The sequence below is a fragment of the Balaenoptera physalus genome, assembly GCF_965194825.1.
Source record: "Balaenoptera physalus genome assembly, chromosome: 6".
Taxonomy (NCBI): Eukaryota; Metazoa; Chordata; class Mammalia; order Artiodactyla; family Balaenopteridae; genus Balaenoptera; species Balaenoptera physalus.
In genome coordinates this window covers 107883549-107911504 of record NC_138885.1, presented here as the reverse complement: position 1 = coordinate 107911504, position 27956 = coordinate 107883549, and the positions used below count along the sequence as shown (strand labels likewise).

At 44.1% G+C, this 27956-nt stretch overlaps 2 protein-coding genes across 6 annotated transcripts in view; one reads left to right on the top strand and one right to left on the bottom strand.

Moving 5' to 3' along the window:
* The window catches only part of LOC309663473 (C-X-C chemokine receptor type 2), a 38536-nt gene extending 29803 nt beyond the window's left edge, over positions 1-8733 (top strand). For 2 of the 3 annotated variants that reach the window (XM_082467444.1, XM_082467445.1), the window contains one exon: positions 1781-8733. In XM_082467444.1, the coding sequence (XP_082323570.1) occupies positions 1781-2871 (1091 nt within the window). In that variant the 3' untranslated portion in view covers positions 2872-8733. Of the gene's footprint in view, positions 1-50 lie in introns of all 3 variants that reach the window. The other variant, XM_082467446.1, reaches the window with a different exon arrangement.
* Positions 8733-27956, bottom strand: part of CXCR2 (C-X-C motif chemokine receptor 2) — a gene marked incomplete at its 5' end in the record, with an annotated part of 31053 nt that continues 11829 nt past the window's right edge. For 2 of the 3 annotated variants that reach the window (XM_082467447.1, XM_082467448.1), the window contains one exon: positions 8733-26634. In XM_082467447.1, the coding sequence (XP_082323573.1) occupies positions 25545-26609 (1065 nt within the window). In that variant the 3' untranslated portion in view covers positions 8733-25544. The remainder of the gene's footprint in view (positions 26635-27956) is intronic. The other variant, XM_082467449.1, reaches the window with a different exon arrangement.

Genomic DNA, 27956 nt, shown 5'->3' with positions numbered 1-27956 from the left:
GGAGGCCACAGCCTTCTCATCTCCTCCTTTCATACCTCTCCCTTTTACAGGCAAGAGGATGACTTTCCCCAATCTGATGTTTATTGCGTTGCCCTAAGACTTTGTCTTCTGTGAAAATGCAGTCCTGGCAGGGGTATTAAAATGTGTGAATCGAAATGAACTCATAGAACTTCAGGCTTGGAAGCATCTCAGGGGTTATTTACTCTGCCTCCCTCAGTTTGGATGAGAAAATGGAAATCTGTAGAGGTAAAAGGACCCATTCAAGGTCATGTAACTCATTAATGACAGAATCAGGATAGAGTGAGGACTGGATACCAGATATCCTTATTTCCAGTCTTGGTAACTTTTCATAGGTTTTCAGATTGTTCTCGGAAGAGCCCTGGGGGTTTTGTGGGAGCCTCCATAGTGGCTCTCTGGATGGAGAGGGCGGCACACCCTCCCTCCCCAGTAGATGAGCTTTTATCTGTTTTACATATTGGGCTGCTGGTAAGATTTTGCTTCAGCAAATGTTTCACAATTTTAAAAGATATTTGAAAACTGTTGAACGATTCTGTGGATGTTTAGGGGGTGATTTCATGGACCAAGATGGGGGCTTCTCTGAAATGCTTACACTTCCTTTAGACAGAGGACCCAAACATTTATTGCTCCCTTAGAGAAAAGGCTTAAAATACACTTGTTTTTTTGGCTGCGCCGCACGGCATGTGGGATCTTAGTTCCCCAACCAGGGATTGAAGTATGGAGTCTTAACCACTGGACCGCCAGGAAAGTCCCTTAAAATACACTTTAATGCAATCCATTGCTATCATTTTCTTCCCTCAGTAGATTTTAAGAAGGTTAAACAAGAATCAGGGAGGGAATTCCCTGGCAGTCCTGTGGTCAGGACTCAGCGCTTTCACTGTTGGGGCCTGGGTTCGATCCCTGGTCAGGGAACTGGGATCTCACAGGCTGCAAGGCACGGAGGGGAGATAACATAGAAAGGGACATCTGAGCAGATGAAGACATCTGAGGAAGGTTTTCCTCCTTCCATTTTGCCTGATTCTGGCTCTCCCATGAATGTATAGGACCAAGCTGGTCCTCCCATCTGAATGCACAGACATGGCTGAGGATGGAGAAAGCCAAAGAGAGCACAGAGGCAGTATTACAGGTAGACTTGATGCCGTTGTAGGGCCGACCAACAGCAGAGGTTTTTCCCTGTAGTCCGTCTTATCCCACACTCAAGCCTCAGAGTTATGGAAAGTTGACAACACGTTGAAGCTGATCTCTAAAGCAGACCGAGATAGAGATGAAAGAAGGGATCTCCAGCTACCAAACTAGAAGAGAAGCAGAAGATATCCCAGTAACCATTATCACGTCCTTTTTAATTACTTACTTACTTAATTTATTGGCTGCATTGGGTCTTCATTGCTGCGCGGGCTTTCTCTGGTTGTGGCTAGCGGGGGCTACTCTTCGTTGTGGCGTGCAAGCTTCTCATTGCGGTGGCTTCTCTTGTTGCAGAGCTCAGGCTCTAGGTGTGTGGGCTTCAGTAGCTGTGGCATGTGGGATCAGTAGTTGTGGCATACGGGCTCTAGAGCGCAGGCTCAGTAGTTGTGGGGTGCGGGCTTAGTTGCTCTGCAGCATGTGGGATCTACCTGGATCAGGGCTCGAGCTCGTGTCCCCTGCATTGGCTGGCGGATTCTTATCCACTGCACCACCAGGGAAGTCCCGTTATCACATCCTTGGTGAGAGTGACTTGAATCTGAGTTACTAAATCACCTTTCCTTCCTTCTAATTTTTCAACCAGATCAAACCATGACTATCATCCTGAATGATTTATTTAATTACACTGATTTGTGGCAGTTGTTTGAGGATGAGTTTGCAAATTTCACCGGCACGCCACCCACAGAAGAACATTATTATAGTCCCTGTAAGATGGACACTGAAACACTCAACAAGTATGCTGTGGTCATCATCTATGCCCTGGTCTTCCTGCTGAGCCTCCTGGGAAACTCCCTGGTGATGCTGGTCATCTTATACAGCCGGGTGGGCCGCTCTGTCACCGATGTCTACCTGCTGAACCTGGCCATGGCTGACCTGCTCTTCGCCCTGACCTTGCCTATCTGGGCCACCTCCAAGGCAAAGGGCTGGATCTTTGGCACACCCCTGTGCAAGGTGGTCTCACTCCTGAAGGAAGTCAACTTCTACAGTGGTATTCTACTGCTGGCCTGCATCAGCGTGGACCGCTACCTGGCCATTGTCCATGCCACACGCACGCTGACCCACAAACGACACTGGGTCAAGTTCATATGTTTAGGCATCTGGGTCCTGTCCTTGATCCTGGCCCTACCCATCTTCGTCTTCCGTGAGGCTTATCAACCACCCTATTCCAGCCCAGTCTGCTACGAGGACATGGGTGCCAATACAACGAAATGGCGGATGGTGATGCGGATCCTGCCCCAGACCTTTGGCTTCCTCCTGCCCCTGCTGGTCATGCTGATCTGCTACGGACTCACCCTGCGCACGCTCTTTGCGGCCCACATGGGGCAGAAGCACCGGGCCATGCGGGTCATCTTTGCTGTCGTGCTCGTCTTCCTGCTCTGCTGGCTGCCCTACAACCTGGTCCTGGTTGCAGACACCCTCATGAGGGTCCGGGTGATCGCAGAGACCTGTGAGCGCCGCAATGACATTGGCCGGGCCCTGGATGCCACCGAGATCCTGGGCTTCCTCCACAGCTGCCTCAATCCTCTCATCTACGTCTTCATTGGCCAGAAGTTTCGCCACGGACTCCTCAGAATCATGGCCATCCATGGCCTGGTCAGCAAGGAGTTCTTGGTCAAGGACGGCAGGCCTTCCTTTGTTGGCTCTTCTTCAGGGAACACTTCTACTACCCTCTGAGACCGCGCGCAGGGCTCCCCCCTTCCCTTCAGCATCCGCCCCAAGCCGCATGTCCTCTGGCTGCTCACAGCCTTGTGTCAAGGCAGCCCCCCATTGTGGTTACAGGAAGTTGCTGAGGCCACATCCTTACTAGGCCCCCAGCTATGGATTCGAAAGCCCTGGCCCCCATCTCTTACCGTAATTACCATGTCAACTGCTAGAGCTCAGTCCATCCTACCACTGAGACCACAGCACTCTGTCTTCTGGCAGACATTCTTTGAAGATATTCTTTTAAGTGATTACAAAAATTTCCCACCATTGGGAGGCATTAGTGTCAAACACCATTGGTTGCTTCCCCAACTCTCCCTTTCCTTGCCTGCTAACGAAGTCCACCTCCCTTGAGAGAGGCTGAAAATGACAGATACTCACTTTCTAAGACTCCCTTAAACTAGGAGTGGCCATATCATTTGGTTCTGATTAGTAAGACTCAAAGGCAATAGTGTGCTGGTAAACCACTTTCCTGGGAGAAAGTCTTAATGTTCTGTGGTGTAAATAAATGCTCTTACCATGGCCGATTTCAAGGGTGGTGGTGTTTAGCAACAAGCTCACAAAATCTAGATAATGTAATAATCTGCTTTCACAAACTGGTTTCAGTGCACTGTTGCTTAAGAGGAAGTCTACTGGGACCAGGGGACTCCTGGGATATATTCCTGATTTAAAAGACACACACACACATACATATCCTTGGTTCTTGCCTTTGAATACGGTTATAGGATATGATGTGTAGAGCTGAGCCAGTCACTTTGTGACAATGAGGCAAAAAGTGTGCCCAACACACTTAGGCTGGTGGAGCCAAAGGATAAAAAGGACCTGAGAATAAAGAGCCCAGAATAAACCATAAATGGTCAAATGACTTTATTTATTTATTTAAAAATTTGTTTGGCTGCGTTTGGTCTTCGTTGCTGCGCGTGGGCTTTTCTTTAGTTGCGGCGAGCGGGGACTACTCTTCATTGTGGTGCGCGGGCTTCTCACTGCAGTGGCTTCACTCGTTGTGGAGCATGGGCTCTAGGCGCTCGGGTTTCAGTAGTTGTGGCACATGGGCTCGGTAGTTGTGACTCATGGACTCTAGAGCGCAGGCTCAGTAGTTGTGGCGCACAGGCTTAGCTGCTCCGTGGCATGTGGGATCTTCCCGGACCAGGGATCGAACCCGTGTCCCCTGCACTGGGCAGGTGGATTCTTAACCACTGTGCCACCAGAGAAGTCCCTGGTCATATAACTTTAAACAAGGGTGCCAAGACTATTCAATGGGGGCTTCCCTGGTCAGGAATGTCAGGAATAAGGAGAGATCCAGAAATAGACTGAGTCTGGGGACTGGGTGAGTGAGATTCAGGGAGGTTGGGACGGGGTGAGTGAGATTCAGGGAGGTTGGAGTTGGGGTTGGGACCAGGTATGGAGTAGGGCTTAGGAATGGGATGAAAGTGGGGGTGTGGGAGGGGTGTTAGAAATGAAGTGAATGTCAGGGATGGGTAAGTGGCTACAGTAGTGGCCACTACTATTTAGTCTGGTTAGTGGCTGCAGCGAAAGACATCACCAGTAGGGTCACCATCTTCTCTGGAGTATTGTCTAAGATGCTCTTCCAGGGGCCAGGATGGAGACACCTTTGCCTGTCCAGCTTGAGACTCTACAAGTAGGTTGGCAAGGAAGGAGTTAAGGGCTCAAGCCCTAAGAGATACATCTGATTCAGGAGAGAAGACAGAAGAATGTAGAAAGAATCCAGGGAGGAAGGCTGGGAACTGGGCCTGGAAACCTCCCTTTCCTCTCCCTCCTTCCCTTAATCCCCTCTCCATCTCTTCTACTGTGTGACTCAGTGCTCACCTTCCTTCATCCTCTGCTGCCCTAAAGACAACTCCATCAGGGGCTTCAGTAAGTAAATAAGGATCCGTATCGGGCCTGGGAAAATACAAATGACTAATACACATCTGAAAAGATGCTTGGCCTCACTAGTAACCTGTGAAGTGGGAATCAAACAGCAATAAATAACTTGGAAGTGTTTTAAACAGGTCAGGGATGTAGTCAGAACTCTCTTCAAACAAATGCAACATTGTTCAGTTAGATTTTTTAATGCAGTGTGTAATTCTCTGGGTATAGCTCAATGATTTGGATTTCAGATCTGTAAGAATGCCAAGATGTTGGTACTGAAGTAACACAGTATATGAAAATATCAGAAACTGGTGTTCCGATCACTAGATAGGGTAAGGATTAGACATCTGGTCAAGGTTAGGGAGATGGTTCACTTTGGGAAGGAGCTCCATGTCCAGGACGGGGCTGGGATCAGGGATGGGGTGCACCTTAGGAGAGGAGTGGGGGGTGGTCAGAGATGGGAGAGAGTCAGGGATGGAACTGGGGTTAGGGATGGGGTAAACATCAAGGATTATACAGGGAACAGGGATTGGGATGTGACTGTATGTTTTGCACAATGTTTGCTGATTTTAAAATTATTTTTAAATTATTTTTTTATATTTTGGCTGCACCATGAGGTATGCAGGATCTTAGTTCCCCAACCAGGGATAGAAACCCACACCTCCTGCAGTGGAAGCGCTGAGTCTTAACCACTGGACCTCTAGGGAAGTCCCAATGCTTGCTGATTTTATTTTTTTTATTTTTATTTTTTAAAATAAATTTATTTATTTATTTATGGCTGTGTTGGGTCTTCGTTTCTGTGCGAGGGCTTTCTCTAGTTGCGGTGCGCGGGCCTCTCACTATCGCGGCCTCTCTTGTTGCAGAGCACAGGCTCCAGATGCGCAGGCTCAGTAGTTGTGGCTCACGGGCCCAGTTGCTCCGCGGCATGTGGGATCCTCCCAGACCAGGGCTCGAACCCGTGTCCCCTGCATTGGCAGGCGGATTCTCAACCACTGCACCACCAGGGAAGCCCGCTTGCTGATTTTAAATTTTGAAAATTTGTTTTGTGGGCTTGGTTAAAATGTTCCAGCCTCCAAGTAATAACGTTGAATTGTACTATTTCCCCCTACACTGTTCCCCTTCTTACCAACCACAGCCTCCTCACCACCCCTTGCCTCCCTATCAAGTGGCCTATTCTTAGTGGTCCCAGCAAAAATATTAATTGATAATCTGTATTTTATTCCATAGGGGTTTAAGATTGCTCCTTTCCCAGCAACTTGCATTTTAATTAGGGTCTTCCAGCGGCTGAAAAGACGCATAGATGCAGATGAAATAAATCGACCGTCTCCTCTTTGGTCTAAGGGTCTTCCCAGAGATATATTCCAAGAGATAACCATGAACCAAGAAATAATGAAGAGTTCAGGCATAACTTGGAGATATTACAAGTTTGGTTCCAGACCACCGCAATAAAGCGAATATAGAAATAAAGTGAGTCACCTGAATTTTTTATTTTTTGGTTTCCCAGTGCATATAAAAGTTTTGTTTATACTGTAGTCTATCAAGTGTGCAATAGCATTATGTCTAAAAAATGTACATATCTTAATTAAAAATACTTTATTGCTAAAAAATGCTAACCATCATCTCAGCCTTCAGTGGGTCATAATCTTTTTGCAACAGTAGCAGCAAAGATCACTAGTGAGCAAATGTTGTTGGAAAAATGGCGCCAATAGACTTGCTCTGGGCAAGGGTTGCCACCAACCTTCAATTTGTGAAAAATGCAGTATCTGTGAAGAGCAAAAAAGTGAAGCACAGTGAAACGAGGAGGTATGCCTGTACAGCCTTTGCTAGTTCTATGCAGAGGTTGGAGAGGCCAAAGATCTCTGGGTGTGACCCAGAAAGCCACAAGTGGCTAACAGCTGAGCCCTCACCACGACTGTTTTTATCTATCCTGGTATTCTGTTTTTAAACTCAGGATTCTTCTTCCAAGCCTGAGGGTAGAAATGAATTAAAGAATTAAAAAAATAAAAATAAGCAGAATATGTTAATGCAAACTTTCTAAAATTAGTTTTTTTTTTATCAAAGTATTTCACCTACATTGTTTAAAAAAGTGAAATAGCTTTATAAAGCTTATAATGAAAACCAGAAGCAGCCCTCCTGCCCCACTTCTCCCAGGCAAAGGCAACAACTTTCTTTCTGTTTTTAAAATAAATTTATTTATTTATTTTTGGCTGTGTTGGGTCTTCGTTGCTGCTCGCGGGCTTTCTCTAGTTGCAGCGAGCGGGAGCTACTCTTTGTTGTGATGCGTGGGCTTCTCATTGCAGTGGCTTCTGTTGTTGTAGAGCATGGGCGCGTGGGCTTCAGTAGATGTGGCACGCGGGCTCAGTAGTTGTGTCTCGCGGGCTCTAGAGCGCAGGCTCAGTAGTTATGGTGCATGATGGGCTTAGTTGCTCCACAGCACATGGGATCTTCCTGGACCAGGGATCGAACCTGTGTCCCCTGCATTGGCAGGCGGATTCTTAACCACTGCGCCACCAGGGAAGTCCAAAGGCAACAAATTTCAACTCGCATAGCTGTTTCATTCAATAGAGGTCTACATATTTCTAAATATCATGCTTATTCTGCTAGCTCTTGAGATTTTTTTCTGAGTTTTAGATATCATCTATTGACTTTCAACCTTGGCTTATGAAGATTTAACACTCTCTCACACTCTCTCTTGCTTTTACTCCTGTCCAAGCAAACACAAATACTGCCTCTTCCTTTCTTCCAGGACATGGATAACACACTTTTTTGGTTAAATCAGCATTCAATGTTTTAGTTAAAATGACTATATAAAAAAACACTTCACAGTTGAGTGCAATGTTTATACTTCCTTTTTTTGTCCAAGTTTTGTTTTCCTTAGAATTAATGATAGGATTTTTCCATGTACTTTTCATTACATCACTCTCAAATGTCTCCCTCAGTACATTCACAGTCATCAGATAATCAAGGTAATAAACATCTGATAATCTATAATTTTTTTTTCTTTCTTGGAGACCCCTTGCCTAGAGCCCTTTATACCCCTGTTCCAATCTGGGCAGGTTACTATGCCTGCTCTTTTTTTCTAAAAAGCTTTAACTACATTTCCAGATAAATTTTAGAATCTGATTGCTAATTTCTATAAAATGTCCTGCTGGGATTTTGATCTGCATTATGTTGAATCTATAGATCAATTTGGAAAAAGTTGACATCTTAATAACATTGAGTCTTCCAATCCATGAGCATGGCACCTTTCTTCAATTATTAGGTCTTTTCTCATTTGTCTTGGCAGTGTTTTGTAGTTTTCAGTACATAGATCTTGTACATATTTTGTTAGATTTATCTCTAAGTATTTTATGGTTGTTTAAATGCTATTATAAATGGTATTTAATTTTTAAAAAGTTTCCAGTTTTTTCTTATTATAGAGAAATATAATTGAGTTATGTATATTGACCTTGTATTCTGGGACCTTGGTAAATTCACTTATTAGTTCTAGTAGTTTTATTTTTAAAGATTCTTTTGGATTTTGTGTGTACACCATCATGTCACCTGAGAATAAAGACAGTCATTTCTTCCTTTTATTTATGCCTTTTATTTACTTTTCTTGCCTTATTTCACTGGCTAGGTCCTCCAGTACAGTGCAGAATAGAAGTTGTAAGAGTTTGCCCTGTTCCTAGTCTTAGGGTAAAGCATTCAGTCTTTCTCTATTAGACATCATGTTAGCTAAAGATTTTTCATGGAGACCCTTTATCAGGTTGAGGAAGTTCCTTTCATTAATGGGTGTTAAATCTTCCTCTTTCTTTAAGGGCATGGCCTCTGGAGCCAGACTACCGCTGCTTACATGCTTTGTGACTAAGGGCAGATCATTTAACCTCCCTCTACTACCTTGTAAAATGTGGATAATGATGATGTTCAGCTAATTCCTATGAGGATTAAATTAAATGACCACACACACACACACACACACACACACACACACACACACACACACCATTTAGAAGAATGCCTATTATATCATAGTTGCTATATAAATGTGAGCAATCATAATTTTGGTTTACTCCTTTATTTTGTTGTACTACTGGATTTTGCTGAGAAAAGATACATAGTGGATAACTTGTTAGAGATCCTGAATTTTCAGAAAAGCCTTTATTCTACTCTCACATGTGATTGGTATTCTGGCTGAGTATTGAATTCGAGGATAGAATTCATTTTCCTTCAGGCTTTTCTTAATTTCATTTTGCAGGCTTTTCTTAATCTCTTCTAGCTTGTAGGGTTGCTGTTGACACTTATGATGTTATTCTATTCTTAATCTATTTTATGTGACCGAATTTTCTCTTAGAAACTTTTAGGATATTCTCTTTATCTTTTCAGTATTAGAATGCATGATGATGTACCTTGCTGGGGGTTCTTTTCTCATTCATTTTGTTGGGCACCTGGTGAATGCTTTTAATCTGGAAACTCAGGTTCTGTGAAATTTTCTTGTATTATTTCTTTGATATTTTCCCTCTCACGTTTCCCATTCTCTTTTTTTCCAGGATTCCTTTTATTTGACTGTTGAACCCCCAAGGTTGATTTTCTAATATTTTTTCAATTTTTCCTTTGTTTTTAATCTTAATCTTTTCATTTTCCATGAAATTACCCTTAACTTTATTCCTCAGCTTTTTAATTGGAACTTAAAATTTCCACTATCATATTTTAAATTTCCAATAGGCTTTTTTTGTTCTCTAATGTTTCCTTTTATGGCACTTCTTTCTTGCCTTATGGATGTAATATTTCCTCTTATCTTTCTAAGGATATTATGGTTTTTGTGAAGATTTCTTTAGCTCTCTTACTGTCTCTGTGTTTTTCTTTTGGTCTGATAACTCAGTTACAACTTGACTTCTACTTTCTGACTTCCATTAAAAAAATCTCTTATCTTTTATTTTCCTTCACATTCTCTTTGTTCTTGTACCATGTGAGAGTATGCCTTAAAAAAAATCCCTTCAGGGCTTCCCTGGTGGTGCAGTGGTTGAAAGTCTGCCTGCCGATGCAGGTGACACGGGTTCGAGCCCTGGTCTGGGAAGATCCCACATGCCACGGAGCAACTAGGCCCGTGTGCCACAACTGCTGAGCCTGCGTGTCTGGAGCCTGTGCTCCACAACAGGAGAGGCCGCGACAGTGAGAGGCCCACGCACCACGATGAAGAGTGGCCCCCGCTTGCCACAACTAGAGAAAGCCCTCGCACAACAACGAAGACCCAACACAGCCAAAAATAAATAAATTAATAAATTAATTTTTAAAAAAACAAAAAAATTCATAAAAAAAAAAAATCCCTTCAGTGTAATTTGTAGTGGATTTTTGAGAGGGAGCAGATATAAAAACATTTCTCCAGTCCTCCATTTTTGATATAATAAGTCCCCTGGATTTAAAAAACATACTTATTTTAAAGTCTCATCCAGATTGTCTTATTTTATCTTTAGTTCCTCAGGTGTGAATTCTCCTTTTTGTTATGTTGGCTGACTGTTGATTGTAGTTGTTATTAGTTCTTTGTAATATTCGATTATGAGCTCATCTATTGAAGAGCACTTTTTTTTTTTTTCCCATGGGAGTCTTGCATGTGTCTGGGATTATGAAGAAATCTACACAGGGGCAGTGTCATGGCTGTCCTTGCTGGGGCCCTACTGGGTCATAGGGTTCATAGCATTTTTGGTAACTTTTGTTGTTATTTCTTGGTCCTAGGTTTCCACATCATTCCAAAGGGCATATTTGGATCCTCACCATTTTCTACTCAGGACTTGTAAGTCTGGATTGTTCCTCAGGTGGCCCTCTTTCCCCCATGTCTAGGGCAGGCTGCTCACTTTGGGGTCATGTCTCATAGCTGGCAAATGTTTTTCTATCCCCAGGCGAGGGTGGGTCAGCTCTTCTTTGGTTCCTGGCTTTTTGCAGGGAATCCAGTTCCAGTTCCCTGCTGTACCAGGGTCTGTAGACCCACTGGTGTTATCATTCTCATCCTTGAGATGCACAACCATTTCTAGCATCCTCTGGGTTCCTGTGGCTTCAACTCCTCCTTCTTGATAAGTCTGTACATCTCTAAGTTCCCTTTTCATATCTGGCCTTTAGAGAACCCCCTTTGCCTTTTTTTTAGATTTTTTGATGTGGATCATTTTTAAAGTCTTTATTGAATTTGTTCCAATATTGCTTCTGTTTTATGTTTTGGTTTTTTGGCCTCAAGACATGTGGGATCTTAGCTCCCCAACCAGGGATTGAACCCACACCCCCTGCATTGGAAGGCAAAATTTTAACTACTGGACCACCTCGGAAGTCCCTCCCCCCTTGCCTTTGATCTCAGATATTTATTTAAAAAAATTAAAATATATGTTATCTAACATTTCAATGTGTGTGTGTGTGTGTGTGTGTGTGTGTGTGTGTGTGTGTACTGTTGCTTCCCATGCTCCTCAGAGCACTATCATAATAGGATATCAGTAAAAATTCGAATAGCACATAAAATCAATCAGTTTCTTCCCATTCATTATTTCCTTTCCTTAAAGATAAGTGTAGTTAAAACTTTCTCCCAGTGAATTTTAATATCAGTCTGGAGGACACATTGACCAAATGTCTAGTTAACTCACAGCCTCTAAGTATATGCTGCATGCGCACCTGTGCATGTGTATGTATGTGTTGGAGGTGAATGACCCTGCAGTATCTCAGGATTATCACGCCTTTCTTTTAGCCAGGTTCAAATCAGCAGTGTGAAAGAAGTAAGATATAGAAGGTAAGTGGGGAGGTGCTTCTGGGGAAATCCAGTCACTTCCGACATGGGAAGAAATCAGATTGCCCAACAGAAACCTATGAGGCCACATCCGTACTTCTCTTGGTTCCCATGTTGTAAACAAGACTGTTTTTCTGAAAGAGCTGGCTTTGCTCCAACTTTGAGAGTGTTGAAGGTGGAGGGAGACGAAACAAGTAAGGCCTAAGGGCCACACAGCGCAGGGCTCCCCACTTTGCCAGCGTCCTTGTACACTCCCCTTAGCTGGGATCCTGATGATATTCTGCAGGCACTGTCCCCTGTGCCCATTCGCCAAGATGTTATAGAAAACATATGTTCATAAATAGGAATCAAATGGCCAGTTAGCTGATTATGTATCAAATGCCTATTATGCACCCAACTTTGTGCCAGACCCTTAAACTAAGGACAGGTACTATAGAAATGAAACTTAGGGGACAAGGAAACTTGTGAATGGAGGATATGTGAGGAGTTCATGAAATTTCCTATAGTGTCAAGGTGATCAGGACAAAGAGATCTGTCTGGGGGTTCTAGTGAACCACAAGCTGAATCTGAAGATTTGGGAAAAAATGTTTCTAATTAAATAAAAGAAAGAAAAGAAAGACTTAGTAGTTGTGTGACCTAGAATATTCATTTAGACTTTCTGCTGGCACATAGGAGCTCAATAAATATTTGCTCTTTTAAGAGTAAAAACAAACAAAAAACAAACAAAAAACCTTTCTGAGCTCAGTTTCCTCTTCCATGAAATGAGGTTGAATTAGGTAAGCTCCTTTCTAGTTCCAAGACGAGATGCTCTATTGAAGAATCTATACATCTACAGATGTGAACTTGATATGAAACTTTTATCTTTGCTCAGAACATAAACCTTAGTAATTAGGTGCTTCATAGAAGATCACTTCTTAATGTGTGCTTTCTGGGCAGCTGCTGACCAGGGTTGACATGAAAATTTCTAGAGAGGCCTCCCTCCTTCCCCCTCTCTTTTCTTATTCCTCCTTTCCCCCGCAACTCACCCTCCAACACCTTCCTCCCTCAACTGTCAGCAATTCATTCCTTTGCACTTGGCAGGCCCCTTGGAAAAACAGCAAATACCCCTGGTGAGGGGAATACATTTCTTTCAGTCATTAAGCCTAGAAAGATAATGGGTTTTTGAAATCATTCTCTTGCACAGAAGAGCCTCTCTTTCTGAGCTTTCAGGGTCATGAGCAAACTTGCACACTACAATCCAACACGTCAGCTTAGCCTCTTACTAACAGATGTGCCTACTGGTAACTGCAGACCTAGGCTCGGTGAAAAGCATTTTTTACATGAAATATTTCATTGAAAGCTTACCAAGACCTTACGGTAGGAATTATTATTATCCTGTCTTATAGATGAGGAAAATAATACCCAAGGAGATTAAATACCTCGTCCAAGGTAACACAGCAGCAGATAAGTGGTAAATTGGAGTTTAAATCAAGGATTAACTGCTTGCAGAGTCTGGGTTCTCAACTACTCATGATACGTGGAGAAGCACTGGGGTGGAGTGAGAGCCCCAGCGGGCTTTGAGTCAGGTTGGGTCTTAGTCTATCCTGAGTTGTATGATCTTGAGCAATCACTTAACTTCTCTGACCCCTGTTTCCTTGAAGGCTCAGTAGAATTAGAAGCTTGTCAAGGTTCAAGGTAATGGATGCCAGGTTCTTGGAATAGACTAGGGCCTTGAAAAATGGCAGACATTATTATCAGAGCAGAGAGTCTTAGAGAGTTGTGTCAGCTGAGGAACAGGCAAGTAATCCCAAATCTAACTTTAAGGGCAGTGCTTCCTGCATGATGTCACAGGGTCAGGGGCTAATAGGAAAGATAAGATATACTGCTTTCAAAGACATCGGGCTGTTCTGAGATGAAAACACAGCTGGAAAGGGGACCAACGGTCTTCCTTCATGTTTTTCCAACATCCATTTTTTTCTTCTTCTCCCGGGTCATTGCCATTAACATACGAGCTCTCGTCTTATAATAACTCTTGTTGACCCCACAGCGCTATCAGCTACGGTCCTATTTCTCTGCTCCACTTTGCAGCTAAGCTCTGAGTCTCACTGCTCAAAGGGTGCTTTAAGCCTGTGAAGGGAGCTGAGGAACATTTAGCGGAGTCTCAGCTGGATCCTGACCTGGGCTGACTCTGGGGTTGGCATAAGTCTGGGCACAAATGAAAGGAATGAATGGTCAAGGGCCCTTTAGGGAACGAGCTCATCCCTAGGGGACAAGAGTAAAACTCATGGGTCTGCAGAAAGCCATCACTCAGAACTGGGGGCAGTGGGAGTGGGCGCTGCAGTTAAGACCAGCCCTGGCCTGTGGACTCTCGCCTGAATGTTAGGGAGGTGGGGCTGGAAGTGAACATGAGAAAAGCCGGGAGACTTTGGCAGTTCAAGCAACATACGTGGATAACCTGGCCCTGTTCCGTTCCAGGTGGCTGAGCTGGATGAGCTGCAATCGGCTGAGGGTGAAGCCCAGCTTGGCAACAAGGCCCGGGAGCTTCAAGGGGGCAGGTGGGAAGAGGGCCCTGGAGAGCTTTCGTGAGGTGCTGAATCACTGCATTCTCACTGGATGTACACAGACAGGTGTAAACAAAGAAAGAGCTCAAAAAGAGAAAAGGAGTCAGATTTCTGTCCCATGAGGGGTGCAGAAGAGCATCATTGTTATTTCCCCACTCACCACACACTTCCTCCTTCTTAAAGTTCTGTTTTCTCTGGGCTCCTGCTTTCCTCCTGCATCTTTGCCTTCTTTTCAGTCTTTTTGGAAGACCCCTTTCCTCTTTCAGTCCTTTAAATGCTGACATTCTTCCAGATCCTCTTCCTTCCCCTTTTCTGCCCTTTCCCTATTGTCTGCTTTCCCTGAATGACATCATCTACTCCTGTGGCTTGAATGATCTGCTGTCTCTGCGAGAATGATCTCCAAAAATGTGGAGATTCTAGCCCATTTTCCCTGGGCTTCCAGAGCTGGATTCCAATGCACATTGACATGCCTCCTTGTACCCACACCATAAATTCAAAGTTAAAGCCAGCGTCTTCCCTCCAAAACCTGCTTCCTTCAAGCCGTTGGTCCAAGTTATAGGTTGAAGAATCCTTTAGACTCCCTCCTTCTCACTACCCCACCCCTATCCAATTCGTAGCCAAGTCCTGTTGTTTTGCCCTTAAAGATCTCTTAAACTCAAGCCCTGATCTCCACCCCTTCTGTCATTACTTTGCCCAGACACTCACCATTTCTTCTATAACCTCCTAACTGGACTCCTGCCTTGATCCTCAACCACGTTCGGTCTATTCATATACCACTCAGGGAGCAATCTGATTGCAGTGTTCATCTGCTTAAAGCTCCTGTTGCCTGTGGGATGAAGTTTCCACACTTTAGCACAGCACTCAAGGCCCTCTGCCATTAGGCCTTGCCTGCTGGCCCAGGTCTCAATATAGCATACCCACATCTGGTATAGCCTTTGCTTTGCCCATACTGGATTCCTTAAATTTCCCTGAATACCTCATACTGGCTGCCTTAGTCTAGATTTCTTTGGTTGTAAGTAACAGAAATCTGCTTTAAAGAGGCAGAAGCCTAAAGGGAATTTAGTGACAAGATCCCAAGGGTATCTGATGGACCCCAAGGGTCATGAGATTCTAAGAGGGACCAGTACTAGGAGCAGGAAGGTGGTTCCTTACTTGGGCTCTCTCTTTTTGAGGGCCACACTTCTTCATCTCTACTTCATTTAGCAGGTCTATTTCACTCCTCTTTCTAGGTACACCAGATTCCTCTGCTTCTTTCTGCCCACAGCTATCCATGAGCTTACATCACCCCAAATCAATTGAAAAGCTCAGGTAACATCCCAGTCTCCCATTTCCAGGAAAGCAACTCTGGTTAGCTCTGCTTTGGCCGGGGAGGTAGAACACACGTAGCTTGGAGAAGTGAGGCTTGGGTGAAAGACTTCTGTATGACCCATACAAAAGTCTCTGAACTGTAACACTGCTGAGCCTTTGCATATACCATTCCCCTTTACTGCATGTTCTTCCCTGCATCTCCAGTTGGCTAAATTCTATTCATCCCTCAAAAGGTAGGTCAAGATTTAGACCTTCCAGAAAGCCTCCCCAGGCGGAGTTACGAGTCCCTCCATGTGTTCCCATAAGACCATTGCATAACTTGTCTCTAACGCTTATCACATTTGGGTTGTGTTAATTGATTTCTGGTCTATCTCTCCACTACACCATGAGGTCACTGAACCTTTCACCTCTTTCCCTCTAGATTTGGAGGAATAGCTAGGTCTAAAATGGGGATAGATTCAACTTTTAAATGAATGAGTGGAACAGCCCATTAGTCTCTATCCACCACATGCAGGTTTTTTGAGGGGTGGATTCAGGCGTAAGATGGGAAAAAAGAAAATACCACAATTGGCTTATTCTGATGGCAGCATGTTCCTCACTGTTCATCAGCGTTCCATGAATATCAGCCCTCGGGAAACTGCGTAATTTAGGCTTAGTTTTCTGCAAGTTTACAGGGTTGTGACTTCCTAGATGAGAACTGCCTAATTTCACTTAGTAGCTGACATAAATAAATGAATGGCTAAAAGGGGAACACATCAGATTTTAGAACAGATTGGAAAAACATCACCACCTTTATATGACAGGCAAGTGGATGGTGGCTGTGTACATTTTGTATTAACACTACAGCTAGGAACTCATTTGAACTTTATATGAAAATTGCTATGCATAAAGTTTAGTCCAAATTACTACATCCATAAGTTGGAACAAAATTAAAGATTTAAGTAAGTATTAATAGCTAACTTTTTTTTTTTTTTTTGGCCTCGCTGTGTGGCTTGTGGGATCCTAGTTCCCTGACCAGGGATTGAACCCATGGCCTCGGCAGTAAAAGCACCAAGTCCTAACCACTGGACTGCCAGGGAATTCCCTAATAGCTAACAGTTATTGAAGGCTTACCATGGTCTATTACTGGGCTAAGTGCTTTATATGTAGTAACTAACTAACTTAACCACTAGACTACCCTATGGGGCTAGTTCTCATTAATAACTTTTTAGCCCATTTTACAGAGGAGGAAACTGAGGCACAAGAGTTTAACTGGAGTTGGGATATGCATGCAGGGATTTGACCCCAGGGCCTACCCCCTCAAGCACTCTGCTAAACCACCTCAAGGTACGGTTTGGTACCTTTCTTCCAATACTTACCTGTTAATGATGGTTACTTAATTATGCCTTGTTTCACCATGCTTTAGTTGAGTTTTTCTTTTAAAACATCGTTTATGTTTATGCTTGTAGGTAAAAAAAAATCTTTCTGTGCCTTACAAAATCCATGTTTGGAATTTCAATTTCCCCCTTTTCTTACTAACAAACACTGGTGTAATAAAAAAAATTTAACATTTTCTAATCTGCTGGATTAAAAAAAATGCATCTCAAAGATGAACTAGTTATAGAGATCTGCTGTACAATATGGTGTCTATAGTTAGCCATGTGATATCGTGCACTTAAAATTTTGTTAAGAGAGTAGATCTCAAATATTGTGTCCTTATCCCAAAAAGCAAGCAAGCAAACAAACAGACAAAAAACCAAAACCAAAAACAGCAAAAAAGCGAAAGCACAAAGGGACACAAGGAAATTTTCGGAGGTGATGGATATGTTTATTATCTTGATTATGGTGATGGTCATGGGTGTATTCATATGTCCAAACTCATCAAATTGTTTACATTAAACACCTGCAGCTTTTTTTTGGTATGTCAATTACATCTCAATGAAGCTGTTAAAAAAATGTAAAAAACCCCCTCTCTGGGGGGCTGTTAAGACTTCGTGGCATTAAAAACTCTTGCAAGAAGCTTTAATCATGTTAATGTTTACCACTAGATGAGCTCCAAACGTTTACCTGCTTCACGTGATGGTTGGGAATAAATGAATAAGTGACGGAGCAACTTTGGAACTACCCTCTGGGTCTCTCTCAAAACCAGGTCTTCTTTCTCCCTGAATCTTTATCTACACGTATGGAAGAAAAAGGTCGTGGGCACAATGGCGAATCCTGCCATTTGTCCTGTGGGAATTAGGTTCCCCAGCGACTTGTGAGGAGGTGTCCTAGTATAGCAAAGAGGGGAATGAATGGGGAACCTGGAGACCCGGGTTCGGCACTGCTTCCATCACCTGTAGTTCAAGACCTTTGTCAAGTGTCCACCTGCTCTGGGCAACAAGTAGCTCACCTGTCAAAAGGGGAGGTCAGTCTATAAGTGAATCTTTTAGGCTCCCTTCCACCCAGACAGTCTAGATTTAGGTAAAGCAGTTCAAGGCCACCACTCACAGATGGGCAGGTTTGACACTGTACAGCCATAGAGGGGTGCCATTTGCAGAGAGTACAATGTGACAAACACACTTATTACATGTATATGTCCTAAGCAGAATTAGTAGAATCTTCCCATAAACAGAGGGATTTGGTGCAACCTTGACCCTGGTCCCTGGGAGCTACTATGACACTGAGACCCTGGAAGCTTTCAGAAGCTCCCTGGAAGTCATGCTTATTCATTTTTGTCAGTTGACTTGGACACTTGGGCAAGGGAGTTAGGCAGGGGGAAGTAGAGGTGTCCAAGTGCCATAGCCAACTGTATAGTCTAGTGAAGTAAATCCCTTAGCATAATGCTGGACCTCCAAGCAAGTCCTCTAGAAATGCAGGCTGGTATTATTGCTGTAGTGGGAATAGAGAACAAACATGGGACAGGACACCTTGTGGGAGTCAAGAGTTTGACCCAAACGCTGGGTCAGCTTGGCACAGAGCCAGCTTTGCTAGGAAACCGGTGCTGCTGTTTATGGCCAGGGGAATGTGTCTGACATCAGACTTTGCAAGGCTCTGTTGGGAAATCAGTGATGCATCTGTCTTCTCCGGGAAGGTGCCTTGTGCATGCTTCTGAAGCTGATGGGGGAGGGGACTTAGGTTGGGGCAGTGATGTCTGCACCTCCCCGCATCCCCTCCCCACCACCACGTCTGCCCCAACTTGGGCAGATGGAATGGTCAGGAGGAGGCCCCATGCAAGGCCACCTTGCTTTTGGCTAGAGGTCAGCTAAGGGGAGTTGTGGGGGTCTTAGAGAGCGGGTGTATGTGGAGAGAGAGAGGAAGTAGAATATGGACCTGCAAGGGAAAGAATCATTCTCACAGACAATTTTAATTCCAACAGGACATTTCTCATCTCTAGTTTGAAAAGCATTGCCACCATTGCTTCTGAGTCAATGGGTTTTAAACTTGAGTTTTTTTTTATAACATTGACTTTTTGAAAATTTATTTTTTATTGAAGTATAGTTGATCTACAATGTTGTGTTAATTTCTGCTGTACAGCAAAGTGACTTAGTTTTACACATATATACATTTTTAAAATATTCTTTTCCTTTATGGTTTATCCCAGGATATTGAATATAGTTCCCTGTGCTCTACAGTAGGACCTTGTGGTTCATCCATTCTATATGTAATAGTTTCCATCTACTAACCCCAAACTCCCAGTCCATCCCTTTCCCCATACCCCCTCCCCCTTGGCAACCACAAGTCTGATCTCTAAGTCTGTAAGTCTGTTTCTGTTTTGTAGATAGGTTCATTTGTGTCACATTTTAGATTCCACGTATAAGTGATATCATATGGTATTTGTCTTTCTCTTTCTGACTTACTTCAGTTAGTATGATAATCTCTAGTTGCATCTATATTGCTGCAAATGGCATTATTTCGTTCTTTTTAATGTCCAAGTAGTATTCCACTGTATATATGTACCACATCTTCTTTATCCATTCATCTGTCAATGGACATTTAGGCTGTTCCCATGTCTTGGCTATGGTGAATAGTGCTGCTGTGAACATAGGGTGCATGTATCTTTTTGAATTATAGTTTTGTCTGGGTATATGCCCAGGAGTGGGATTGCTGGATCATATGGTAATTCTATTTTTAGTTTTCTGAGGAACCTCCATACTGTTTTCCATAGTGGCTGCACCAACTTACATTCCCACCAAAATAAACTTGAGTCTTGATCAGACTCATCTTGGGCTCCAAATTTCCAAGGACCCACCCTCAGCCATTCAGATTCCTTGGGCCTGGGACTGTCACGTTACCTTAACCTTAAGCTGGGGTGGTGAGTTGGGTACCTTCTGTTTGTTCTTCTGGATCCATTCTCTGCGTTTCTCTACCACGCTCCATGCCCTGGGATACTGACCAATATGGACTGCCTTAGTGGATTCCCCATCCTCTGGTTTCTGAGCTCAGCCGATAGGAGCCCTGGTCGGGTATCTGTGGGCAGAAGCTTCAAGTCAGGGCATTTATTCTCCCAGCTTTGTCCCTGCTGGATGCTGGGATTGGCTCTTGTCTGATAGGCCTTGTCATACAGCTTTCCCTCTGGGCTCCTGCAATGGCTTCCCTACCTCACCCCTTAGGCCTAGGGATAGTAACAGCTCTCAGTCGTTACTGGCCTTGGGGTGCTGACCATGGCTCATTACTTTCCCCAAACCCTTCTCACACTTTTGTTAAAGGTCCCTTTATTCAATTCTCATGAATTTGATGAAACTCTCTCTCCTTGCCCAGCTCCACTATGCCACCTGGTTCTTGCCAGGACCCAGATCCATTCAGGGCTTATCCCTAAAGCTGCATTTTAAGCAAGGAGCCCATTTTAAACACGGATATAGAAATTATTATAGAAATACACTAGAAATACTGCTCCAATGGCCTTGAATGCTTCTTAGTTCTTTTTTGGTCCCCTAGTGCTTAACTTACTTGAGACTAAGGTGATGTTTTTCAAAAGCAACTTTACCAAGAAATGAAGTTTAAAAAAAAAGAAATGCCGGAAACTCCTCACCATGTGAAAAGACAGGTCTATGAACCAGGAAGGGTGTTTTCACCAGACACCAAATCTGCCAGTGCTTTAATCTTGGACTTTCAGCCTCCAGAACTGTGAGAAATAAATTTCTGTTGTTTACAAACAACAACAAAAAACCAGCTCCCAATTGCTATAGTCAGATCCCTGTAACAAATCCCTCCTAGTGGTTCTGCTTTTCTAAATCAACCTTGTGTGATAGAGCGCGTGTCTCAACACAGGGTTTAGTTTGGCCTGTCTTTGAACTTCGTGTTGGGCTCCGATTGCCTCTTAACTACCCTGCCTGCCAGTGCAGAGTAGGGTAACCCCACCTGAGCCTGCTCCCACACCTGTGCCCCAAGCCTCAGCTGGCCCTTACCTTTAGCAGAAGATGATGGAGACTCCAAACCCCAGTGCCAACACAGATGAGTCTAGGCACTGAAGCGGTAGACTGGCCCTGCCGAGTGAGCAGAACGCTCTGAGCAGTTCAATGTATATATTACCCATTCATTCGTAAGATGTCTACAGATTTACCATTAGAAAAGCAAAATATCTGAAGAAATGAACTAGGAATTTTTATTCCAGTTCTATTACTATTTAGCCATGAGATTTTGGTCAAGTTGCTTTGCTTGGGCCTCAGTTTCCTCATTTATGTATTAAAAGAGTTGGCCTGGGGGGGTTGTCTCTAGGTTTCCCCTGGCTTTGCTATTGTGTGATGATGTGGTCCTCCTTGTGGGCCTACATGTGATGCGTTTCAATGTGATGTGCAAACTGGAGGTACTTCTTCTCATCATCCAAGAGAGGCTGGCGGCTGTACTGATGTCATGAAAAAAGGGAGCCCATCCTGCAGAGTCTGGGGAGGGATTGTGGGGCAGGAAGACGTCATAAACATTGGGGACAGAGAAAAAAGACAGATGGTTTTAGTGTAAGTATAGGAACATATCTCTGGAAGCAAGAGGGTCCAGCTCAGACTCAGCGGGCAGATCTAGGCAGAAAGCTGCTGGGCCCTGACACAGTGGGACTTACTTAAGCCTGGAAAGATGGGAGGGAAGAAAGAAATCAGCAACTCAAAAGCATGTCCTGTCCTAGTGATGGCTTGGCTGGTCGATTATTTATGCCAAGACTGTCTTTATATGTGTATGTGAGAGAGAGTGTAAGAGCCAGGGATAAATATTAATAGTTCACATAAGTACAACTCAGCCTCCGCCTCATTGCTTCTGGGCTTATTTTATCCTCTTGTTTTCCTTGGAGAACCATGTTTCCTCTAGCCCTTGTTCAGGGAGGAAAGAGCAGCGTTCCTGGCACTAGAGTGGCCTCCTCCCACCGACAGTCATCTCAGCGAGCCGTCCTGTCCGTTTGCCTTGTCCTGTCAGGACACCATTGGTCCCTCTGGCAAATTGGGTGTTTTGTAAAGACACATTCCCTTGCCGTTCCCTCCTGCTGAATCGGAAGCTGTTCTGAAGACTCAGCCAGAGCAGCTAAGTCATGCTTGATCCTGAGTTTAGCCCAGTGCCTGGCAGAATGAGCTTGGAACAAGGGATTATTTATTGTTGCTGAATTAATCCTGCTTGTTGACTGCAAAAGGAAAAGCACTTTCGTGAGTTAGGGGTGGTGGTTACCTGCCCCTTGAGCACTGAAGCTCAGAGGTTTGCCTCTGTCTGCCTGGAGAGGCCTCTTGTCATAGCCACAGCTGCTGTCTCCTTGATTTAATGGTCAGACAGTTGTTAACATGAAAGAGATTGGAACCTGGTAAAAGTTTGGTGACAGTGAAGTTCAGTTCCCCTTGTTTCCTTACTTCCTTAGTAGGCTGCTCAGAGCCAGAGCCCCTCCTGCCCAAGACCCTTCAGAGACAAGCCCTATGAACAGGGGCTGTGCCAGGGTGAGGCACTCTCTGCTTTGATTGTTTATATACCCAAAGCCCTAGAAGAGCAGGTTCTCAATACTGTTGAAGGAATGAGTCCAATTCTTTGTTTTGTCTGGGTGACATAGTCATTTTCCCATTCTGCATGAGTGCCCTTTTGTCAAACCTGAATGATGGGTGTGTGTGTGGGGCGGAGAGGGGAGAGAGTGAAGGATGACTCAAAGTGAGAGCTGCTGGTCGAGCTCAGAAGAGCTCTCTGACTTCCAGCTACCCAATCCAGCTGATTTGGTAGACTTTCTTGGCCATTCTAAGTCCCACCCTAGACACTCTTGACTCCTGTTTCACCCAAGGATACGAGAAGCACAAGATGATCCCAGGACATGTTTCCTTCCATAATACATGTTCAGCAGCAGGAGGCTTGGGCTGGGGAAGAAGAAGGAAGAAATACCAACCTCCGTCTCGATTTTAGACCTTCTCTCTATGTACCCGATAAGCAACGAAGGGATTTATTTGTTGTAAAGACCCTCATTCAGGACCTCTGCTCACTCTTGCCTGACCTCTCTGTAGCACTTTGGATGTTTTTTGTTGCAAGTAATGAAATACCCAACTAAAAGTAGTTTATACAAAAAAAGACATTTAATTATCTCACTTAAGAAGTTACAGGTAGGTGGTTCCAGTGGTTCAAGTTTGCCTTTTTGGAACTAGGTTTTTTGTTTTTAATTGTGGTAAAATATACATAACATAATTTACCATTTTACCCATTTTAAAGTGTACGGTTTAGTGGCATTAAGTACATTCACATTGTTGTACAATTGTCACCACTGTCCATCTCCAGAACTTTTTCATCATCCCAAACTGAATTATATACCCATTAAACAATAACTCCCCATTTTCCCCTTTCCCCCCAGCCCCTGGTAAACACTATTTTACTTTCTGTCTCTATGAATGTCACTATTCTAGGTACTTCATATAAGTGGAATCATATAACATTTGTGTCTGGCTTATTTCACTTAGCATAATGTTTTCAAGGTTCATCCATTTTGTTGCATATATCAGAATTTTATTCCTTTTTAAGACCGAATAATATTCCATTGTAGGGGTATATCACACTTTGTTTATCCATTCATGGGCTGATGGATATTTGGGTCGTTTTCACCTGTTGGCTATTGTGAATAGTGCTGTTATGAACATTAGTGTACAAATATTTGTTTGAGTCTCTGCTTTCAGTTCTTCTGGGTATACACCTAGAAGTAGAATTGCTGGATCATATAGTAACTCTATGTTTAACTTTTTGATGAACTGTCACACTGTTTTCCACAGTGGCTACACCATCTTACATACCCACCAACAGTGCACAAGGGTTGTAGTTTCTCCATATCTTTGCCAGTGCTTGTTATTTTCTTCTTTCTTTCATTCTTTTTTTTTTTTTTTTTTTTTTATAATTGTCATCCTAATATGTGTGAAGTGGTACCTCATTGTGGTTTTGATTTACATTTTCCTAATTATTAGTGATAGGCTCTTTGTTTACATTCTTTGGAGAAATGTTTATTCTCTAATTCTTTTGCCTATTTTTGAATTAGGTTGTTTGCTTGTTTGTGTTTTGCTGAGTTGTAGGAATTTTTTATAAGGATATTAACCCGTTATAGGATATACGATGTCAAATATTTTCTCCCATTCTGTGATTTGCCTTTTCACTCTGTTGATAGTGTTCTTTGCTGCACAGAAGTTTTAAACTTTGATGCAGTCCAATTAAACTACTTTTTCTTTTGTTACCTGTGTTTTTGGTGTCATATCCAAGAAATCATTGCCAAATCCAATGACATGAACATTTCCCTCTGTGTTTTCTTCTAAGAGTTTTATAGTTTTAGCTCTAATTTTAGGTCTTTGATCTATTTTGAGTTAATTTTTGTGTATGGTGTAAGGTGAGGGTCCACTTTCACTCTGTGCATGTGGATATTTAATTTTCCCAGCACAATTTGGTGAAAGACTATCATTTCCCCATTGAATAGCCTTGGCACCCTTGTTGAAAATCATTTGACTGTTTATGCTTAGGTTTATTCTGGGCTCTTTATTCTCAGGTTCTTTTTTTTAATTAATTAATTAATTAATTTATTTATTTTTTTTTGGCGCATTGGGTCTTCGCTGCTGCTTGCGGGCTTTCTCTATTTGCGGCAAGCGGGGGCTACTCTTCATTGCAGTGCATGGGCTTCTCATTGCAGTGGCTTCTCTTGTTGTGGAGAACTGGCTCTAGACAGACAGGTTTCAGTAGTTGTGGCTTGCAGGCTCTAGAGTGCAGGCTCAGTAGTTGTGGCGTATGGGCTTAGTTGCTCCGCGGCATGTGGGATCTTCCCGGACCAGGGCTTGAACCCGTGTTCCCTGCATTGGCAGGTGGATTCTTAACCACTGCACCACCAGGGAAGTCCTCTCAGGTTCTTTATATCCAAACTGTTGGAGCTTTGGCTCCAACAGCTCAAGTGTGTTGGGCATACTTTTGGTCTCATTTTCACAAAGTGGCTGCCTTGGCACCACACAGCATATCCTATAATCATATTCAAAAGCAAGAACCAAAGATATGTTTCCCTCTCTCTCTCTCTCTCTCTCTCTCACACACACACACATCAGGAATACTTCCCAGGGGTTTCCTGGCCCCAGTTGACTTCTTAAGCAATGATGCACTGAAGCCAGTTCGTATGTGCTTGTGAAAGCAGATTATTACATTTTCTAGATCTTGTGATCCCATTGCTAAACACTGCCACCTTGAAATCGGTCATGGTGGGAGCATTTATTTACACCACGGAACGTGGTAAACGCTACAAATCAAGACTTTTTCTCCCAGGAAAGTGATTTACCAGCACAAAATTTGCCTTTAATTCTTATTTATCAGAACCAGATGATATGGCCACTGCTGGCTTAAGGAAGTCTGAGAAAGTGAGTATCTGTCATTTTCAGCCTCTCTCAAGGGAGGTGGACTTCGTTAGCAGGCAAGGAAAGGGAGAGTTGGGGAAGCAACCAATGGTGTTTGACACTAATGCCTCCCAATGGTGGGAAATTTTTGTAATCACTTAAAAGAATATCTTCAAAGAATGTCTGCCAGAAGACAGAGTGCTGTGGTCTCAGTGGTAGCATGGACTGAGCTCTAGCAGTTGACATGGTAATTACAGTAAGAGATGGGGGCCAGGGCTTTCGAATCCATAGCTGGGGGCCTAGTAAGGATGTGGCCTCAGCAACTTCCTGTAACCACAATGGGGGGCTGCCTTGACACAAGGCTGTGAGCAGCCAGAGGACATGCGGCTTGGGGCGGATGCTGAAGGGAAGGGGGGAGCCCTGCGCGCGGTCTCAGAGGGTAGTAGAAGTGTTCCCTGAAGAAGAGCCAACAAAGGAAGGCCTGCCGTCCTTGACCAAGAACTCCTTGCTGACCAGGCCATGGATGGCCATGATTCTGAGGAGTCCGTGGCGAAACTTCTGGCCAATGAAGACGTAGATGAGAGGATTGAGGCAGCTGTGGAGGAAGCCCAGGATCTCGGTGGCATCCAGGGCCCGGCCAATGTCATTGCGGCGCTCACAGGTCTCTGCGATCACCTGGACCCTCATGAGGGTGTCTGCAACCAGGACCAGGTTGTAGGGCAGCCAGCAGAGCAGGAAGACGAGCACGACAGCAAAGATGACCCGCATGGCCCGGTGCTTCTGCCCCATGTGGGCCGCAAAGAGCGTGCGCAGGGTGAGTCCGTAGCAGATCAGCATGACCAGCAGGGGCAGGAGGAAGCCAAAGGTCTGGGGCAGGACCCGCATCACCATCCGCCATTTTGTCGTATTGGCACCCATGTCCTCGTAGCAGACTGGGCTGGAATAGGGCGGGTGGATGGCCCTTCGGAAGATGAAGATGGGTAGGGCCAGGATCAAGGACAGGACCCAGATGCCTAAACATATGAACTTGACCCAGTGCCGCTTCTGGGTCAGTGTGCGTGTGGCATGGACAATGGCCAGGTAGCGGTCCACGCTGATGCAGGCCAGCAGTAGAATACCACTGTAGAAGTTGACTTCCTTCAGGAGTGAGACCACCTTGCACAGGGGTGTGCCAAAGATCCAGCCCTTTGCCTTGGAGGTGGCCCAGATAGGCAAGGTCAGGGCGAAGAGCAGGTCAGCCATGGCCAGGTTCAGCAGGTAGACATCGGTGACAGAGCGGCCCACCCGGCTGTATAAGATGACCAGCATCACCAGGGAGTTTCCCAGGAGGCTCAGCAGGAAGACCAGGGCATAGATGATGACCACAGCATACTTGTTGATATCCAGAGATTCCGGCTGGCATGGGGCAGAGTCTGGTAGAATAGAGGGCAGGTCAGTGTTGTAACTGTAATTACCAAAATCTTCATCACTGTAGTTTTCCCAGTTAAATCCTTCCATATTTGATGTAAACTTAATTTCCGGCCTAGAGAAGAGAGACGAGGGTTACTGCACAATAAATCTCCCCAGATTCTAGCCTGTCTGCTCACAACATTTAGATAGGATTCTTTGTGTTAGCTTGTATATTACATGGAAGTAACTTTCACTGCAAGGAATGGCCAGAGCACTAAGGTTTTGGAGACATATTTAGTAAAAAATGATACATTTCACAAAAAGTGTCTAGTTCCCTTCAACATCAGAGGGAGGTTCTTATCACTTTCCATAACATTGCTATCACCCAAACCACTGTTGAAACTTCCCCTTGGATAATCCCTACAGAACATGTCTTGGATCCTCGGTGGTGGGCATCTCTGACTATTGAGGCTGATTTTAATGTCAGAAACACGAGGTACCATTCAGTTCTCAATCTGGGGGACTAAGCAGGCAATCCAATTGTGTTAGATCCCTAGGAAAAGATCAAGGCTTGACTATAAACCTAAGAGATGAGTCCCTTTGTCCAACTTTCTGAAAGTTATTTTAAAAGAAGTGTTCTGGAAAAACAGTCTGAGTGATAGCAGCACGGAGTTTCAGGATGCTCGAGCTAAGAGAAAGTTGACTCCACTAGTACAGCCCAGCATTTTTCTTCTGAGATGCGAGGGGCCTGCTCTGGGCATACTTGTGTAGTTTGAAAAAAATATATTAAAAATCATAAACAGGTGGCTGACTGATTCTCCACATGGGTGGAAATGTAACAGATTACCTTGGGAGCTCTGAACAGGCATATTCTGCCATGTAGGGGTGAGCAGAGAAAGGCAGTATGTTCCCAGCATAAGGAGGAGAGGCAGCAGGAAGCAGAGAAGGCAGGTGGAGACACACGATCCTTGTTTTGGTGGCTTTCCAGTCCTGGTGGGGACCCTTCCTGCCCTGCTAGTGAGTGCCTTCTTCTAAACCTGACTCTCCAGCACACCTAGCTAACCTCTGTGGGCTCTGCCCTTGTTATGGGGGTAGCAGAGAGCCTTCTTTTGGGGGAAGCTGCAGCCACCCTGAAATATTATCCCAGTTTGCAAAGAGGAAGTAAAGTGACCAGCTACTGAATTAGCTTCCTTTTGAACCACAAAATATATCAGCATCATGCCATTTCTTTATAACAAGATATGGCCATCCTGTTACCCTATGCCAGTCTGTAGCCCACCTCAACATGGAACCCAGTGTTAAAGTGAAGAACATAAAGTAAACTACCTCACACTCACTAGCATGATCATAATTTAAAAAGAAGGACTATAACGATGGCGATGAGGATGTGGAGAAGTTGAACCCCTCGTACATTGCTGGTGGGAAAGTAAAATGGTGCAGTTGCTTTGGAAAACG